This window comes from Chiloscyllium plagiosum, chromosome 2 (genome assembly GCF_004010195.1).
Source record: "Chiloscyllium plagiosum isolate BGI_BamShark_2017 chromosome 2, ASM401019v2, whole genome shotgun sequence".
Taxonomy (NCBI): Eukaryota; Metazoa; Chordata; class Chondrichthyes; order Orectolobiformes; family Hemiscylliidae; genus Chiloscyllium; species Chiloscyllium plagiosum.
The window spans coordinates 33,445,241-33,465,880 of record NC_057711.1 but is presented as its reverse complement, the minus strand read 5'-3'; the positions used below and the strand labels follow the sequence as shown (position 1 = coordinate 33,465,880).

General features: G+C 44.3%; 1 protein-coding gene across 1 annotated transcript in view; it reads left to right on the top strand.

The window, feature by feature from the left end:
• iqgap2 (IQ motif containing GTPase activating protein 2) overlaps positions 1-20,640 on the top strand; it is a 351,441-nt gene that overhangs the window by 274,767 nt on the left and 56,034 nt on the right. The window contains exon 31 of the mRNA XM_043702704.1: positions 17,158-17,260. Within this exon, the coding sequence (XP_043558639.1) occupies positions 17,158-17,260 (103 nt within the window). The remainder of the gene's footprint in view (positions 1-17,157; positions 17,261-20,640) is intronic.

Genomic DNA, 20,640 nt, shown 5'->3' with positions numbered 1-20,640 from the left:
GACCATGAGAACCTTTTTCCACGTATGGAGTCAGCTATTACGAGGGGGCATAGCTTTAAATTAAGGGGTGGTAGGTATAGGACAGATGTTAGGGGTAGATTCTTTACTCAGCGAGTCGTGAGTTCATGGAATGCCCTGCCAGTAGCAGTGGTGGACTCTCCCTCATTATGGGCATTTAAATGGGCATTGGATAGGCATATGGAGGATAGTGAACTAATGTAGGTTAGGTGGGCTTCGATCGGCGCAACATCGAGGGCCAAAGGGCCTGTACTGCGCTGTATTTTTCTATGTTCTATGTAAAGGACTTGCCTGTGACGAAGTTTTCAGATCACTGCTTCTGATACCCTGTAAAACCTCAACATCCAATGCTTTCTCATGCAGCCAAGTGCTGCTTAATGCATTTTTCTCCTGTGGCGTAATTGTTTTGCTGAACTAGCAATATATTTTGCATTTTGCATCATTTCCCTCTCTGGCCAGAGACTAAACTTTTTTTTACCCATTTTCCTGATCTTGCATTAGTTCATTTATCTCTAGTCTTGTGCTCATGTGAGTATGTGCAATAATTAGAATACTTACATTTTATCATTTCTGATGGGCTGCTTTGTAATCGTTATATGTCCATAGTGTACTGATGCTGCTGTGCATTTAGAATGTGTAACTTGCCCAATAGCCACACAAATACTCCTTTATTAAATTGCAGAGAGCAAAGACCTTTATATCTTGGACATGGACGTTGCTCTACAGCTTTACAAAAGTCCTTGTTAGACCCCACTTGGAGTACTGAGAGTACATCTGGGCACCGCACCTTAGGAAATGAATATTAGTTTTGGAAGGAGTACAACATATGTGTGCAAGAATGAAACCTGGATAACAGGATTAAGTTATAAGGATGGATTATGCAAATTAGGGCTGTTTTCTCTGGAATTGAGAAATTTAAGGGATGGGCCTGATCGAAGTCTCAATGTATTGTGCAATTCTGCTATAGGAAGGCCATTGTGAAACTTTAAAGGGTTCAGAAAAGATTTACAAGGACATTGCAGGGCTGGAGGGTTGAGTCTATAGGGAGAGACTGAACAGGCTGGGGTTATTTTCCCTGGAGTATTGGAAACTGAGCGGTGACCTTAGGTTTATAAAATTGAGAGGGGCATGGATAGGTAAATAGTCAAGGTCTTTTCCCTGGGGTGGGTGAGTCCAGAACAAGAGGGCATAGGTGTAACGTGAGAGGAGAAGGATTTAAAAGGGACCTAAGGGGCAACCTTTTCAAGCAGAAGTTGGTGTGTGTGTATGGAATGAGCTGCCAGAGGAAGTGGTGGAGGCTGGTACAATTACAGCATTTAAAAGACAGGGCGTATGAATAGGTAGGGTTCAGAGGGATATGGACCAATGACTGGCAAATGGGACTAGATTAATTTCTGATATCTAGGCAGCATGGACGAGTTGGACTGAAGGATCTGTTTCCATGCTGCACAACTCTGACTCTCTACCACCAGGAAGAAAAAAACAGTAGATAAAATCAACTATTTCCACTGGTTTCAAATTGTAGAACTAGGAGGCATAGTCAAAATATTAGGCCAGATAATTCTGGAGGAATTGTAGGAAGCCATTCTACCTACAGAATGATTGAGGTTTGGAATTCTCTCCCCAGATGGAAATCACTGTTAGCTCGGCTGTTAATTTTAAATGTGAGATAAATAAGTTTGGGTTAAGCAAAGATATTGGGCTTTGGGCCAAAGGCAGATATATTGAGTTAGGCCACAGATTTGCCATGATCTCATTGAATGGTGAAGCAGGCTCAAGGGGCTGGCTGACTTCCTGTTCCTATATTTACGCAATTGCCACAGTCCAACATTCTGATCTCCCCTAGCTGACGTTGGTACAGATCTTGCTCTTCTCTCTCTTCCTGTTTTATTGTTCTGTTTCTGTTCCAGTACCAAGAATTGTTCCACTCCCCATTGAATCTGTTCATATTACACAATTTATTAATGGTTAAGTGTCAATCAGCATTAAATGTTGACCTTGTTGATCTGTTTATAGTCTTTCAACTTTAGTTGTTTATTTCCGCACTTGAGACTTTTGAATGGATCTTGTTAATATTAATGTTGATCGTTCTCTGCACCTTCTCAACAGTAACACTGTGTTCTGCACTCTGTTCTGTTACCCTGATGCACTTGTATAGTACCATCTGTCTGTGAGGCTTATAAGGTGATACGTTTCACTGTTCCTCAGTACACAAGACAGTAATAAATCAAATCAGATTAGCCAATGGAATGTTTCAATGTAAAATTCATCAATTGAAATATGATTGATCTTTTACCCAATTAACTTCCTCTTCTTTCTTACTACTTGATAGCTGACCATCTGATGACTGTGCAGTTTTTTACATCTGCGAAGTGAGCCCTGTTAGCAAATAACTTCGCAGAAAATCAGTGACGGCAGTATACCCTATCCGTGTTTTTTGGATGACTAATTTACTTGCGAACTGCCTTTCTGTTCCATGCCTAGATAAGGAAAGACTAGGCCCTGTCATTACAGTCAAAGTGGCCTAGACGGCATTAGGTCCAAGCCTGGACATGACATTATTATTTAAAAACAATTACACTGCTGCCTCATAACACTAACTCCTCTCAGCCTTGGGCAACTGTCCATGAGTTTGCTCGTTCTCCCTATGTTTGCTTGGATTTCTTTCGAGTGCTCTAATTTCCACCAAAGATGTGCAGGTTAGTGACTTGGCTGTGGTAAATTGCCCAGTCGTGTCCAGAGATGTGCAGGCTAGTTGGATGAACCAGGTTAAATTTGTAGTGATCGGGTTGTTGAGTCTCTGTAGAATGCGCTTTGGAGAGTTGGTGCAGACTCTACGGCCTGAACGGCCTTGTTCCTCACTGTAGGGATTCTATGAATCTATTTCAGGAAGAAATCCAACGAATACTTGATTTTTGTCAGTGTACTTCCTTTCTTTACAAGGATGTTGCCAGGGTTGGAGGGTTTAAGCTGTAGGAAGAGGCTGAATAGGCTGGGGCTGTTTTCCTCGGAGCATCTCAGGCTGAGGGATGACCATATAAAAGTTTGTAAAATCACAAGGGACATGGAGAGAGTGAATAGTGAAGGTCTTTTTCCCAGGATAGGCGAGTCCAAAACTAGAGGGCATAGGCTAAAAGTGAGAGGGGAAAGATATGAAAGGGGCTTAAGGGACAACATTTTCACTCCTAACGTGGTGCATGTATGGAATGAGAAAGTGGTGAAGGCTGGTACAATAGCAGCATTTAAAAGACATCTGGATGGTTATATGAATAGGAAGGGTTTAGAGGGCCAACTATTGACAAGCGAGATAGATTAGGTTAGGATATCTGGTAGGCATGGATGAGTTGGACAAAGCGTCTGTTTCCATGATGACTGTTTCTGTAACTCTATAGTTTTCTCTTCCATTTGTTTGTCCATCTGAGTGCTTCCTGTGGATCAAAATTGTGACCAAGTTCTTAACTTTAAACAGAACAATAGAGATGTGAACTCCCCATTTTGAGCACAGATTTTTAGCCCCTTATCAAATATTCCTGTCTAAGCATTTGGCTCCACAGCACATGCTCTTTCATTTTGGTGCAACAAAGCATTCACTCACCACAGCCTGCCTGGTGTTTTGTAAACTTCAAATCAATTTTGAGATTGTAATTATTGTTAAACTATTGTCCTGACTCACTGGGGTTATGTGCTGGAAATCTAGCCTCGTTTATTCCCACAGTCAACTCAGAAGGTGAGTGGGTGGCATAGTGGCACAATGGTTAGCACTGCTGTCTCACAGCGCCAGAGACCAGGTTCAGTTCCCGTCTCAGGCGACTGATTGTGTGGAGTTTGCACATTCTCCCCGTGTCTGCGTGGGTTTCCTCCGGGTGCTCCGGTTTCCTCCCACAGTCCAAAAATGTGCAGGTCAGGTGAATTGGCCATGCTAAATTGCCAATAGTGTTAGATGCAGGGGTAAATGTAGGGGAATGGGTCTGGGTGGGTTGTGCTTCGGCGGGTCGGTATGGACTTGTTGGGCCGAAGGGCCTGTTTCCACACTGTAAGTAATCTAAATCTAAGTAATTTTACATGGTGGCTCAGTGGTTAAAACTGCTGCCTCATAGCATCAGGGACCCGGGATCGATTCCAGCCTTGGGTGACTGTGTGGAGTTTGCACATTCTCCCAGTGTCTGCGTGGGTTTCCTCCAGGTGTTCCGGTTTCCTCCCACAATCCAACTATGTGCAAGTTACATGAATTGACCATGCTAAATTGCCCATAGTGTTCAGGGATGTGTTGGTTAGGTGCATTAGTCAGCTGTAAATATCGGATAATTGGGTAGGTGAATGGGTCTGGGTGGGTTCCTCTTTAGATGGTTAGAGTGGACATGTTGGGCTGAAGGGCCTGTTTCCACACTGGAGAGATTCTATGACTGCACAAAAGTACTCCATTTTCTCCAATGTACCTGACTTTCAGACCCAGTTTGATAGAAAGCACAGGTCAGCTTTCTTTATTTGACAGTAATTATTATGTATTCCAAATATTTAGACTCTTGCTCCAAGTTAACAATTATAATGGGTGCATCAAGGGTGAGGAGTGTCTGGCCAAAGGATAAATAATGGGGTGCCTCCTGGAATCTGGCCTCTCTACCTGTGAAACCCGGACCTAGAAAAAATACAAACACACACCCACACCCCACACCCCACACCCCACACCCCACACATCCACACCCCCACACATCCACACCCCCACACATCCACACCCCCACACATCCACACCCCCACACATCCACACCCCCACACATCCACACCCCCACACATCCACACCCCCACACATCCACACCCCCACACATCCACACCCCCACACATCCACACCCCCACACATCCACACCCCCACACATCCACACCCCCACACATCCACACCCCCACACATCCACACCCCCACACATCCACACCCCCACACATCCACACCCCCACACATCCACACCCCCACACATCCACACCCCCACACATCCACACCCCCACACATCCACACCCCCACACATCCACACCCCCACACATCCACACCCCCACACATCCACACCCCCACACATCCACACCCCCACACATCCACACCCCCACACATCCACACCCCCACACATCCACACCCCCACACATCCACACCCCCACACATCCACACCCCCACACATCCACACCCCCACACATCCACACCCCCACACATCCACACCCCCACACATCCACACCCCCACACATCCACACCCCCACACATCCACACCCCCACACATCCACACCCCCACACATCCACACCCCCACACATCCACACCCCCACACATCCACACCCCCACACATCCACACCCCCACACATCCACACCCCCACACATCCACACCCCCACACATCCACACCCCCACACATCCACACCCCCACACATCCACACCCCCACACATCCACACCCCCACACATCCACACCCCCACACATCCACACCCCCACACATCCACACCCCCACACATCCACACCCCCACACATCCACACCCCCACACATCCACACCCCCACACATCCACACCCCCACACATCCACACCCCCACACATCCACACCCCCACACATCCACACCCCCACACATCCACACCCCCACACATCCACACCCCCACACATCCACACCCCCACACATCCACACCCCCACACATCCACACCCCCACACATCCACACCCCCACACATCCACACCCCCACACATCCACACCCCCACACATCCACACCCCCACACATCCACACCCCCACACATCCACACCCCCACACATCCACACCCCCACACATCCACACCCCCACACATCCACACCCCCACACATCCACACCCCCACACATCCACACCCCCACACATCCACACCCCCACACATCCACACCCCCACACATCCACACCCCCACACATCCACACCCCCACACATCCACACCCCCACACATCCACACCCCCACACATCCACACCCCCACACATCCACACCCCCACACATCCACACCCCCACACATCCACACCCCCACACATCCACACCCCCACACATCCACACCCCCACACATCCACACCCCCACACATCCACACCCCCACACATCCACACCCCCACACATCCACACCCCCACACATCCACACCCCCACACATCCACACCCCCACACATCCACACCCCCACACATCCACACCCCCACACATCCACACCCCCACACATCCACACCCCCACACATCCACACCCCCACACATCCACACCCCCACACATCCACACCCCCACACATCCACACCCCCACACATCCACACCCCCACACATCCACACCCCCACACATCCACACCCCCACACATCCACACCCCCACACATCCACACCCCCACACATCCACACCCCCACACATCCACACCCCCACACATCCACACCCCCACACATCCACACCCCCACACATCCACACCCCCACACATCCACACCCCCACACATCCACACCCCCACACATCCACACCCCCACACATCCACACCCCCACACATCCACACCCCCACACATCCACACCCCCACACATCCACACCCCCACACATCCACACCCCCACACATCCACACCCCCACACATCCACACCCCCACACATCCACACCCCCACACATCCACACCCCCACACATCCACACCCCCACACATCCACACCCCCACACATCCACACCCCCACACATCCACACCCCCACACATCCACACCCCCACACATCCACACCCCCACACATCCACACCCCCACACATCCACACCCCCACACATCCACACCCCCACACATCCACACCCCCACACATCCACACCCCCACACATCCACACCCCCACACATCCACACCCCCACACATCCACACCCCCACACATCCACACCCCCACACATCCACACCCCCACACATCCACACCCCCACACATCCACACCCCCACACATCCACACCCCCACACATCCACACCCCCACACATCCACACCCCCACACATCCACACCCCCACACATCCACACCCCCACACATCCACACCCCCACACATCCACACCCCCACACATCCACACCCCCACACATCCACACCCCCACACATCCACACCCCCACACATCCACACCCCCACACATCCACACCCCCACACATCCACACCCCCACACATCCACACCCCCACACATCCACACCCCCACACATCCACACCCCCACACATCCACACCCCCACACATCCACACCCCCACACATCCACACCCCCACACATCCACACCCCCACACATCCACACCCCCACACATCCACACCCCCACACATCCACACCCCCACACATCCACACCCCCACACATCCACACCCCCACACATCCACACCCCCACACATCCACACCCCCACACATCCACACCCCCACACATCCACACCCCCACACATCCACACCCCCACACATCCACACCCCCACACATCCACACCCCCACACATCCACACCCACACCGACCAACCAGCACCTCCCCACACATCCACACAGACCAACCAGCACCTCCCCACACATAAACACACACACAGACCAACCAGCACCGCCCGCCCGCCCCCCTACCCCACACAGTGCCTTGGTCTTAGATCCTCCTTGATCCTTGGATTCTAGGGGTGCTGCTCTGGCAGAAGCCACAGCCCCCTCTGTGCAGCACTCCCCACAAGGGGACAGTTCTGCCTGGAATTCCGGAGAAAGGCCAGGTGGGAGCCTTGCCCGGTGCCTTGTGGATAGACAGGCCTTCTGTGGAGGAGACAGCATAGTTGCTCACTGGCTCTGCATTCAGCTAAACAGAACTCTGAAACCACAAGAAGGTTACAGGCTTTTTCTCATAAGCACTTGTACTCGAAGCTAATTTTACAAACAGAGCCCCACACGTGCACCAATTCCATCTTTAGTCGAAGCAGAAAATCTTTGTATTCATTTCAACTATCTAAATGGTCATTCAATTTTCCTACAGCATGTGTCTCAGCCCTGAGGAATTCACTCCAATTCATCTATATTCCCAGTCTGGAAGTTAGAGATTGAGTTTTGAAAATCTTTGAGCATCCCATTGCCAGTCTCTTCCTGCTTTACCAACAATACCTTTTGAATTTGCACTTTTCCCTCTCAGCCCAGATCCCAGTCACAATTCTGGCACAGTGATTTCAGGTCAGGTCTTGAGAGTCTGTCTATTCCTGTGCTAATTACATGCAAAGACATCTTTCTCATTGATAGCAAAAATAGAAGAGTAACATTAAAACTAAATGTAACTATTCTATTTTTGAACCTATCCCTATGTCACTGGATGTGTCTGTCTGATTCGCACTCTCTCTCTCGCACTCGCTCTCTCTCTCGCACTCGCTCTCTCTCTCGCACTCGCTCTCTCTCTCGCACTGGCTCTCTCTCGTGCACACACACACACACTGCCTGTTTCCTGTTAGAAATATAAATCTTGAAATTCAAGCTTCTCTCTCGCACTGGCTCTCTCTCTCGCACTGGCTCTCTCTCGTGCACACACACACTGCCTGTTTCCTGTTAGAAATATAAATCTTGAAATTCAAGCTGTTCCTTTGATCTGAAATGTATTTACCTAAATTGTGCCCTAGTTTACAAGTTAGCATCAAACATTTTCTGGTCTGGGAAATTTACACACATATTTTAAACTTGCCCTGAGGCCCCCTCAGGCAGAATATCTCCTTTTGAGGTGGTTAGCAAAAATGTTGTCACTTTGTCCTTTCACAGTAACCTGGCATGGTCAGCAATCTGCACTAAGCACATGTGCTCTCACACTAGGCTTTTGTGTGGATGCAGTTGACGTGAATGTTTGTTACCAAAGTTTCAATTCTTAAATATCTATGAATTATAAAGGCAGTAATCTTTATCTGCTGTGAATTAATTGGTTATGCTGTTCTGTTTCTGCATTCGTTATTTTAAAATAGGAAAATTCATTGAAAGATTTTGCTTGGCAACTCTCCACCTCTCACTTGGTTTTGCGTTTCTGAGCCTGCTAATTTGTGGGGAATTGCAATTCTACAAACATTAGCGGCCAAGTGACCATTTTTCTTGTGTGAGAGTGTGTCGGCAGAGGTTTTTACCCAATGGCGATGCAGGACAGCAATAGCGAATACCAATCTTTAAGGGTTTTCCTTGTCTACAAAAGGTGCATGACCTCTGTTCAGTAGTTCATGTAGATGAAAGTAGGGCTTGGCAGCTTTGAACTACACACTGCCAGCACATTGCTGTTTAATGCATTGTGCCACTGAACAGCGCAGTGTTCCATTGAAATGCAACCACTCAATGGTCTCTCCCTCCTGGGTCCACTGTCTACAGCATGGCACAGTGAGCAGAGATGCTTCTTGCATTAATGAATTGGGAAGATAATACACATATTAAGTGAGCATTTTTCACTTATAACTTTTCATTGTATTCTCATATTGAATCCCTCTTCTCTGATTTATTTCTGCCTTCTTCCTGTTTACCTTCTACTTGATAGCAATAAATGACATTGCTTCCTCTGCCTTCAATAGCACATTGTTCCAGGCAACGCTACAGTGGAACAAGACTGTGACATCCCTTTTTAAAAAAAGAGCCATTATTAAAATCAGTTTGTGAGAAGCAGGTACCAACAAAATTTACATCATCCTTGCCTTTTGCTCGAATCCACCTTGTTTCGTGATAGTGCAAAGGGAAGCAATCAGTCTCATTTGATATCTTGTTTATTGCCCAGGTCCACCTGAGCGCACAAAAATATTTATGGCAAGCATGTTGCAAAGGAGATTCATGCATTTAATAAGAACGCAAGCAATAGGAGCAAGAATAGTCGATTCAGCTCCTTGAAGGTGAAAGTGAGGACTGCAGAAGCTGGAGATCGGAGTCAAAAGTGTGGTGCTGGAAAAGCACAGCCGGTCAGGCAGCATCCAAGGAGCAGGAAAATCAGCGTTTTGGGCAAAAGCCCTTCATCAGGAATGGCAGACCTTCCTGATGAAGGGCTTTTGTCCAAAATGTCAATTCTCCTGCTCCTCAGATGTTGCCTGACCTGCTGTGCTTTTCCAGCAACACACTCTCGATATTCAGCTCCTTGTACCAATACTTCCATTCAATAAATTTGTGGCTGATCATTAACCTTAGCTCCACTTTACTACCCATTTTGCTTATCCTTTGTGTTTTGGTCCCATGGTTGAATCTCACTGTCTCAGTCTTACTTTATATCATGATTCGGAGATGTCGGTGTTGGACTGGGGCGTACAAAGTTAAAAATCACAAAACACCAGGTTATAGTCCAACAGGTTTAATTGGAAGCACACTGGCTTTCGAAGCGATCACCTGATGAAGGAGCGTCGCTTCGAAAGCTAGTGTGCTTGCAATTAAACCTGTTGGACTATAACCTGGTGTTGTGTGATTCTTACTTTATATCATCAGTGATTGCATTTATCTTCAAGTTTGCTTGAAATCTTTTGGGGATTCAAAGTTTGAATTTTATCCTGATAAATGGTGGTTGAAAAGTTCTGCCTTGTATTGTTAGATTTCAGAACCAACACTATTTTAAAATGCTATTTTTTTTTAAATCAGTTCAATGTGTAGCATTTCATACAGTTTCCATCATGACTGTTTCTTGTATTTCTATTTTGAGAAATGCTTGACCATTGCAGGAAAGGACCTTCCTGCTCCAGTTTCACTTCCTCTTTCTGACAATCCTGTTCAGATTGAAGGGAAACTTGGTTAGAAGCTGATTAAACATTTGCAAATGGTGCAACTTGCTCACTGAGGATTGACGAATATCAGCCAGTTTGAGGCAGTTTCTGACCTATGATCCTTAAATTAGGAATACAGCATCTTGCCAGATCCATCCCTATTTTGCATGTTTTAAACCCTGCTATAACCTTTCTTATGGGTCTGTGTTCCAGTTTGAGCTGATTCAAACTGTGGCTGTAAAAACAAGTTTTTGTTAACCATTGGCAAAAGCCTGGCCAACCCAAGCAAACAAACCTGAAGCTAAGTGTTGTAATTCTTCAAGTAAAAATATTCAAAAGAATCCTCGAGCAGGTTGTAAATTTGTCTGGTGTGGTGGAATCCTATGATAGTTACCATTTGAATCCTTGTCAAATTGCTGTGTGTAATGATCCCACATGTAAAATATTGGGATCTTTGCCAGTATGCCTGCAGGTTTTATTAAAGAAAAACATATTAGCTAAATTGATTAGAATTAAAGATTTCGTCTTGAGACTGAGCAACAATGTCTTTGTCATGAAACACCACCATTATCGACACTGAGTGTAGCACTTAAATGTATTTGTAAAAGAAAAGTCTGAAACTGAAGTGTCTGACGGTTTTAAAGCTGGCATAATGCATCATATTTCTCCGAATTTCCCTCCAATTAAAGTGACAAATGTCATGGAGACCGCTAACTTTTTTTAATAAATTCATTTCCCAAATGATTAAAGGAAGACACCAAAAGGCGCAATTTCACTTTTTAAGACTTTTACTACAAGAAACTAAAGTCTGCACAACTCATGCATTAGTAGGTAGCTAATACATCAGGCTAAACTGGAAGAAAAGGTTTCTGTACATTAACAAAATTTATTGTGTCGTATAAAGCATTTTATTCAATGCCACACTTCTGACAAATATGTGAGAAACAAAAGCTCACTCACTTTAATAATTTCAGTCCGAGACAAATATCTGAATCAGCCATTTATTTATACACCTATAGGTGGGTGCCCTGTCTCATTACCAGGTAAGGTAATGACAAAATGCACACTAAATCCAACAAACTCTCGAAATTTATACAGTTTGAATCCCCATATTTTTCCTTATTCCATTGTCTGTTCCCTGCTTCGCTTACGTCACTCATTTCCTTAAGACTGATCCCACAACTTCTGTTTATCCTGTTTTGTCCGTGACAAACTCTTATCTCTGACTCCCATAAGGGTGTTTGACGTCAGTCTATTATAGATTATTGATTAGGCATATCTTTTCTTCTATCAGCATCTATTTCCATCCAGAGGCCACTTTGACCTCTTTAATTAGGGTTTGTTCCTGTGTCTCTGTACAAGCGAGGAGAACAGGTGTTTTCCTGTTTGCCCATATATCCACCATTGTTCTGTATTCATGTCTCATGCTCACATATCCTTTCTTTTTGCTGAATATGTATTTTCTCATTCCTATTCTGTATCAGAATTTATACTTGCAGAAATAACATTAATTCATTTATATCCCACAAATAGATGACATTGAAAGAAACTACCCTGAGTCACCCCTAGCTCTCCACAGTACATTCACCTCTACCCACCATGCCGGGTATAAGCTTTGTTGTTTTACAATTGTTAGGACGACTAGACCTCATATTTTTACCAGAACAGTTCTGGTCTTCTGACCATTCCTTCAAAATGATCAAAAATCCTGATTTTCAACTTTCTCATTTATTCTGCAAGAGCAGAAAAAGTCAGAATTGATTTTAGGTTTGTGTAAATGTTGGCTTGCTGCACAGCCTGCAACACACCATTATATTTCTGGATAACGTGGAATACATTTCTCGATAACATCAACAGAAAACAAGTGGCTGGCAGGCAGGAGCCACTTGCTTGAGTTGTTTGCATCCATCAAGCATGGTTTCCTCACCACTTAACAACTTTTTAAAAAGAATTATGCATGGACCAGTGTTGTCGGTGTAGTTCTATTCCAAATTTCCAAAAGGGCAAATGAGAGTCAACCCATTTCTGTAGGTCTGGATTCACTTGTAGGCCAAACCAGGTAATATGGCAGATTTCTTTCCCTAAAGGACATTAGGGAACTAGGTGGTTTTTTAGGACAATTGACTCTAGTTGGATGGTTGCCATTAGGCTGGCATTTAACTCCAGACTTTCAATTGAATTGACATTTCGCCATCTCAGTAGAATTTGAGTGCATATCTTCCCAATATGTCCAGGTGCTCCGGTTTCCTCCCACAGTCCGAAGATTTGCAGTTGGGTGGATTGACTATGCTAAGTTGTCCATCGTGTCCAGGGATGTGTAGCCTAGACTGATTAGCTGTAGGGATTGCATGGTTATAGGGGTGGGGTAGAAGGTGGGTCTGGGATGCAGTTTGGAGGGTGTGTGTGAACGTGATGGGCTAAGTGGCCTGCTTCCACACGGTAGGAATTCTATAATCCTCAGACATTAGCCTAAGATTTAGATCAGTAGGCCAGGGACTTAACACCGGGTTCTCTCCTCCCTAGTTTCTGGTACTGCAAGGCCTTAAACTACACCTCAGCAGCTGCAGCACGATGAACATATTGTGAAGGAAGATTAGTTCAGACAGCACCCAGTTCCCAGTTTTGAAAATCTAGTCACCCTCATCATTGTCCCGTTCTGGCCAAGTTACGGCCATCATTGACTAGGCACACTTCAGTAATTCCCCCATTCGTTAAATTCTCCAAAGTTACATCTGTTTTATTTTTCTTGTTGTCTTGTGTTTTGAAGAAGGGTGACTGTTGTCAAAATCTTAGTTCTGTTCCTCTCTCTCCACAACTGCTGCCAGACCTGCTGAGTTTCTTCAGCAATTTCAGTTTCTGTCTCGGATCTGCAGTGTCTACAGTTCTTTGTTCTATTAATTTGAAATGCCTCCCAATCTGAAGAAGTGGAGTAATTTCTCTAATTATCCTGTCTCGGACAGCCAACTTACATTTATAAGCTCCATTTACTAGAGCATCCTTCATGCTCAGAAAAGGGGGCATCTATGTAAAATGCTGCTGTTGGCCTTCAGCCCTTTCCTAAAGGCACATGTTTCTAGTGTCTTGCTATTTCAGACGGGAAAGTGTTGCTCCCAAATACGTGTCCAACTGAGTGCCTTACTCCTCTGCTTAGTTACAATCTTGACCGTCAGCAAAGCCATGCTGTTATATGGTTATGCCTTTAGGAGCTTCGCTCATATTTGGATTGCTTTCCAAACCACCTAATTTTGCTTCATCAGGGAATGTTTATTTTTCTCCATTTTCTGGTTTGGGTTTAGTGGCTTTTACCACAAGAAATAAACTATGACGTTTGGCACTTTATTTTGAATTTAATAAACCCCATATATCTGTTGTATATTCCCTTCAATGTACTGTCCCACTTCATCAAAACTTAAGATGTCACTACCTATACCTGTGTACTTTCTGAGCAAGTGTGGAGAGTTTGTAGGCAAGCTGCTGCAAATTTATTAGCATAACTAAGAAACGTTTCCTGAACTAAAATTGCTAAGCGCATGAAGCTCGTGTGCGTTTCTCATTTGATCATAGTATGCCTTTCACTCAGTGTATGCTTTGAATTAGGGTTTTGCAAGTAACCTACTTAGGAAAGCAAAGACTGCAGCATTACAGCCAGTGCTAACTACAGTGGAAAACTTGACAAAAGAATGTTGAAGCTCCGTAGTCAAAGTTAATGACCTATGAATTAAAACGTGTAGCCAAACATTGGGGTTTCCCTCCAAATACATTCATTTGTGTAGTTTTCTTGTGGTACTTTTCCTGAATATTTACTGAGCACAGCCTTATTTAAACCACAAAAATGTTATAGCTGCCACATTGCATGGTAAGATGAACAGTTGGAGCAAAAGCTACAGAAAAACATACAGGAGCAAATTATCTTGTACATATGAAATGAAGAAGAGCTACCAGGATCTGTGTACCATCAATTTCTGAAGTTTTTAAATGTTTTCACAATCCAAACCTTCATTTGAATTCAGAGCCACAGAAAAGGGGGTAAATGCAACTTAGAGTTTCAATGTGATTTTGACAACCGTTGCAGAAATTAATTGATTGAAGAAGCACAAAATGCAAATAATTGCAGCTCTTAAAAATCAAAAACAAATTTCTGACAAAAAAAAACTCAGCAGGTCTGGCAGCACCTGTGGAGAGAAACCAGAGTTCACATTTCGGGTCCAGTGATCCTCCTTCAGAACTGGTTTGGTTCAGCATTTATTGATTGCACTTTGTGCAATTTCTGTTGATTGAAGAACTTGAGTAGTTTTTTTGAGTAATTGATGAAGATGTTTGAAGAAGGCAGGATGGTGGATGTTGTCAACATGAACTTTAGCAAGGCCTTTGACAAGGTCCCTCAAGCAGGCTGATACAGAAGGTGCTGAAAATGTGTTGCTGGAAAAGCACAGCAGGTGAGCCTGCATCCATGGAGCAGGAGAATCGAGGTTTCGGGCATGAGTCCTTCTTCAGGAGTCCTCACTTTCTCCTGATATAGAAGGTGAACACACATGGGATCTGTGGTGAGATGCTAAGATAGATACAGAACTGACTTGGTCATAGAAGATAAGAATGTAGTGGTGCAAAGATATTTTTCTAACTGGAAGTCTGTGACCAGTGGTGTTCAGTGCTGGGGCCCCTGTTCTTTGTAATAAATATTAAGGAGAGTATAAGTGATCTGATTAAGATTGCAGACAGCACAAAGGTTGGAGGAGCTGCAGATAATGAGGAGGATTGCCAGAGGAAACAGCAGGATGTAGACAAAGCTAGAGAAGTGGCAGATAGAATTTAATCCAACCAAATGCGAGGTGATGATTTTGGAGCGTATAATACAGGAGGGAAGTATACAGTAAATGGTAGAACCCTCAGAAGCATTAATGAACAGCGGGATCTTATGCGTACAGGTTCCTCAGTTCCCTTAAAGTAACAACGCAAATGAATACAGTGGTCAAGAAGGCGTATGGCATGCTTGTCTTCATTGGTCTTAGCATACAGTTGAAAAAATTGGCAAGTTATATTGCAGATGTGTCAAACTTTAGGTCACATTTGGAATCTTGTATACAGTTCTGGTTGGCACACTACCAGAACAATATGAAGACTTTGGGGAAGATACAGAAAATGTTTACCAGGATGTTGCCTGATCATGAGGTTGTTAGCTATGAAGGAGAGATTGGACAAACTTGATTTGTTTTCACTTGAATGTCAGGGGCTGATGGGGCAACCTGATAGTTTACAAAATTGAGAGGAATGGATAGTTTTCACAGGATAGAAATGTCCATTTACTAGGGGGCATTCCTTTAAAGCAAAAGGGGAAAGTTTAAAGGAAATGCGAGAGGCAATTTTTTTTTTTGCGCAGAGGGTAGTAAGTGCCTGGAATGCACTGCCAGAGGAGGTGGGAGAAGCAGATACAATAGCAGTGTTTAAGAGGCACCTTGACTGGTATATGAATAGGCAGGGGATAGAGGGAAACGGTTTTTAGTTTAGAAAAGGTGCCATGTGTCAGTGCAGGCTTGATGGGCCAAAGGGCATGTTTCTGTGCTGTACTATTCTTTGGTCACATAATGAGTAACTTGGGTAAATGTAAGGAGTAATTTTTTGGTAGGGAGAATATGAAGGCCGGTGGCAGGAAATACTGCATACCTGGTATTGAAAGCTGATCAATACTCAGTTTTGTGTGGTCAGTCATGTGGGTCACATGGAGGATTCCCACATGCCAAAGGCAGTACACTGCAACCAGCTGTACACATGGCCCTGCATCACAGAACACCCTGAACATGACTTTCAGTTGTCTTTATATTTAAGTTCTGAGCTTATAAGCTAGATCCCAATATATGAAGAAAACAACCTTAGGCAGACCTAAATGGCAAAGTCTCTGTCATCAGCTATTTTGACATTTGAAGAGAATAGAACAAATGAGCACTGTAAACTTGTCATTTCTGTCCATCTCTCCAACATTGCCATCAATCGCAAAATTTGCAGTTAGTTATGCAAAATGGGACTTGATCTAATGTCACACATGATACATCATCAACACTGAGTGGGAACTTTTTTTCTGAGCATTTGTACATCAGGAGAATCCGCAAAATGAATTGAGCAGCAAAGTGATCTAGAACTAACAGATATGCAAAACCACTTTAAAAAAAACCCAAAAACTAGTCAGTCATGTCACTTAAAAAAATATCAAAACAAGCATGGAGTTACATTTCTGTAGGAATTGAATTGAAAAGCAGACAAGTCATTTAAGCCTATGTTGATGCTTGATTGGTGGGCACAGACTTGGAGTACTTTGTGTAATTCTCATTTCCATTTTATACGAAGGATATAGCAGCATAGGAGAAGGTGCAAAAACATTTTGAAAGAATGATGCTACAACTGAGAGGTTATGCTTTTCTGGAAGTTTTCCAAAAAGTGATGGAAGTATGTATCAAGTATAAAGTTGTGACAGATTTCTGACCCAGTCAACTTCTTGCCCTTGTGACAGCTGCTGTTAGAACACCAAGAAGCTATTTCGCCAGATCACAACGACCTGTTACATGAGTTACTGGAAGGATTGGGAAGTGTACCTGATGTTGAAACTCTGATTGGTGAGTAACTTAGAGTGGATTGAAGATTTTTTGTCTCAGAACCTGGTTCATCCAGAGTGAATAAACTGATGCTTTTCAAAATTGGAAAACATTGCTTTCCCAGCTTACAGATTTGGCTGCAAGTAAATTCGTCCATTTTTCAAAGTGATCAACTTCCTGTTTAATTTTTGCTGAAAAATATTGTGGCTTAGAAATAAATCAATGAATAATTTGAATACTAAACAAAATAATGCAGCAAACTGGACATTTAGTAGACAAACAAGGATCCATTTATTTGGCACCTTCTTTCTCTCCTGACTATCTCTGGAGGAAGCAGTGGTGCAATGGTCATGTCACTGGTTTATTGTCCGAGTGGCCCAGGCTACTGCTTTCTGAGGATATGAATTCAAATGTGACTGCAGCAGCTCATGTAATTTAAACTCAATTAAGGAGTCTGGAATGGAAAGCTAGGTCTTGGTAATGGTGCAGTGAAACTACCATTGATTGGCATAAAAACCCATCTGGCTTGCAAATGTCCCTTAGAAGCGTACACACTAAGGGCAGCAATAGGCTATTCAGCCTTTTGAGCCTGTTCCACCATTCAATATGATCATGACAAATCCTCTATCTCAATGCCTATTCCTACTTTCTCCCATACCACATGATGCCTAAAAATAATTATCAATCTCTTTCCTGAACATCTTCAGTGGGTTAGCCTCCACAGGTTTACTGCCATTTGAATGAAGCAATCTTCCCTCATTTCGATCTGTTTTCAGTTCTGGACTCCCTACCTCCGGAAGACATCCTCTCTGCATCTAGTCTGTCTGGCCGTGATAGAATTTTGTATGTTTCAGTCAGAACCCCTCTCATCATTCTAAACACTGGTGATTACAGGCCCAATTGAAGTAATCCCTGCTCATAGAACGGCAGCACAGTGGCACAGTGGTTAGCACTGCTGCCTCACAGCGGCAGAGACCCAGGTTCAATTCCCGCCTCAGACGACTCTCTGTGTGGAGTTTGCACATTCTCCCCATGTCTGCGTGGGTTTCCTCCAGGTGCTCCGGTTTTCTCCCACAATCCAAAAAAAATGTGCAGGTTAGGTGAATTGACCATGCTAAATTGTCCTTAGTGTTAGGTGAAGGGGTAAATGTGGGAGTATGGGTCTGGGTGGTATACGCTTCGGCGGGTCGGTGTGGACTTGTTGGGCCGAAGGGCCTGTTTCCACACTGTAAGTAATCTAATCTAAACTGTCCTGCCATCCCTGTATCAGTCTAGTGAACCTCCTCTGCAATGTCTCTGTGACAAGTATATCGTTTCTTATGAAAACTGCAGACCTCTAAACTGCTCACAACACTTCAGATGTGGTCTCACCAAGACCCAGTATAACTGCTGTAAGTTAACCCTTCTTCGGAACTCCTATTAAATTTCATTGCAAGAGAATTTATCATTTGCCTCCCCAGTTGCTTGCTGATGCTGCCTGTCAGCTTTCATTGACTGGTGTACAAGGACACCCAGATCCCTTTGTACATCTGCACTTCCCAATATATCAATTGGGAACATATAAATTAATTATCTATTTAAATAATAGTCTTCCTTTTGATTCTCTCAAGTGTTTCACTTCTCATTAAGCTACATTGTACTGCATCTGCCACATATTTGTCCAGTTGGTCATTTTGTCAAAATGACCTTGAAGTCTCCTTGCATCCTTCTGTCAACTCTCAAGCCTGCCCAATTCCGTATCATCAGCGTTCTTGGAAATGTTACATATAGTAAATAGCTGGGTCCCAGGAACTGAACCTTGTAGTGACCCACTAGTCACTCACTACCACTTAGAAAGTGACCCATTTGCTTCCACTCTGTTTCCTAACTATCACCCAATTCTTAATCAATACCAATATATTACCCCCATCCCATGTGCTTTAACTTTGCCAACAAATCTTTCATAAAGGGCTTTATCAAAAGCCTTCTAAAGATCTGAGTACACCATATTCACTGATTTTTCCATTCTCTCAGTCTCAAAAAAGAACTGTAACTGGTTTGTTGAACACTCTTGTTCCCTTTCATAGAACTCCAGTGTGAAAGCAGGCCATTTGGTCCATCAACACCACACCAACCCTCCAAAGAGTATTCCACCCTATCCCTGTACCACTGCATTTCCCATGGCCAATGCACCTGGCCTGTGCATCTGTGGATGGTGGGAAGAAACCGGAACACCCAGTGGAAACCCACGCAGACACAGGGAGAAAGTGTAAACTCCCTTGAGACAATTACCCGAGGTTGGAATAGAACCTGGGTTTAACCACCATGTGCTCTTTCATAAATCCATGTTGGCTCTGCCCAATTCGACATTAATGCTACATACGGAAGCTTAGAAAATAATGGCAAATGTTCAAATCTAACTTATAAATAGTTATCATTTTCACTTTGCAAGCCTGGCTGACTACAATTTACACATCCATCAGTACATTATCCCACTCTCAAAATGAAGAGTTTGTCTTCTATTGGTAAGCGTGAAACAGAACAATTTTTGGCCTATTTTCTAATGGGGCTAATGTAATATTCCTAGCACTTAAAAACAGCTTTCTTTATCCAAATGGCACATTTCATAATGCGCCACTACTGAGCGAGAACAGGAAAAATTCTTTTCATTCATTTATGGGATGTGGTTGTTGGAGACAAGGTCATCTCTCTCATGTCTATCTCTGAATGACCCTGAGAAGGCAGTGATGAGCTGCAAGGTTTAATGTAATTGAGTGACTTGCTAAGGCACTTCAGAAGTGTGGTGAAAGTGAGGACTGTAGATGCTGGAGATCAGAGTCAAGATTAGAGTGGTGCTGGAAAAGCACAGCAGGTCAGGCAGCATCTGAGGAGCAGGAAAACTCTAATCTTGACTTCAGAAGTGTGTTAAGTGTGAAACAAACTTATGTGGGTCTGGGATCACATAGACCACTGTCTTAAACAGGTTGAGGCCTGTACTTGGAATTTAGAAGAAATACCTTTTTTGAAACATAAAAAGTTTCTTACGGGAGAGAACAGGATAGATGCGACAACGTTGTTTCCCTTAATGGAAGAGTCTGGACCAGAAGGTATAATCTCCAAATTAGGGATTATACATTTCAGACAGAGCTGAGGAATTTCTTCTCTTGAAGGGTCATGAATCTATGGAATTCTGTACAGAAAAGGGCTGACCAGGCTGGGTGGTTAGAAAGTTCAAGACTGAGATACTTTTCTAATCAGTGAGGGAATGGAGTTGTTGGGGGATTAAATTAAAGAGAAGTGAAGGATTATCAAATCAATCATAAATCACACAACACCAGATTATAGTCCAACAGGTTTAATTAGAAGCACACACGCTTTCAGAGCGACGCTCCTTCATCAGGTGGTAGTGGAGGGCTCCATCC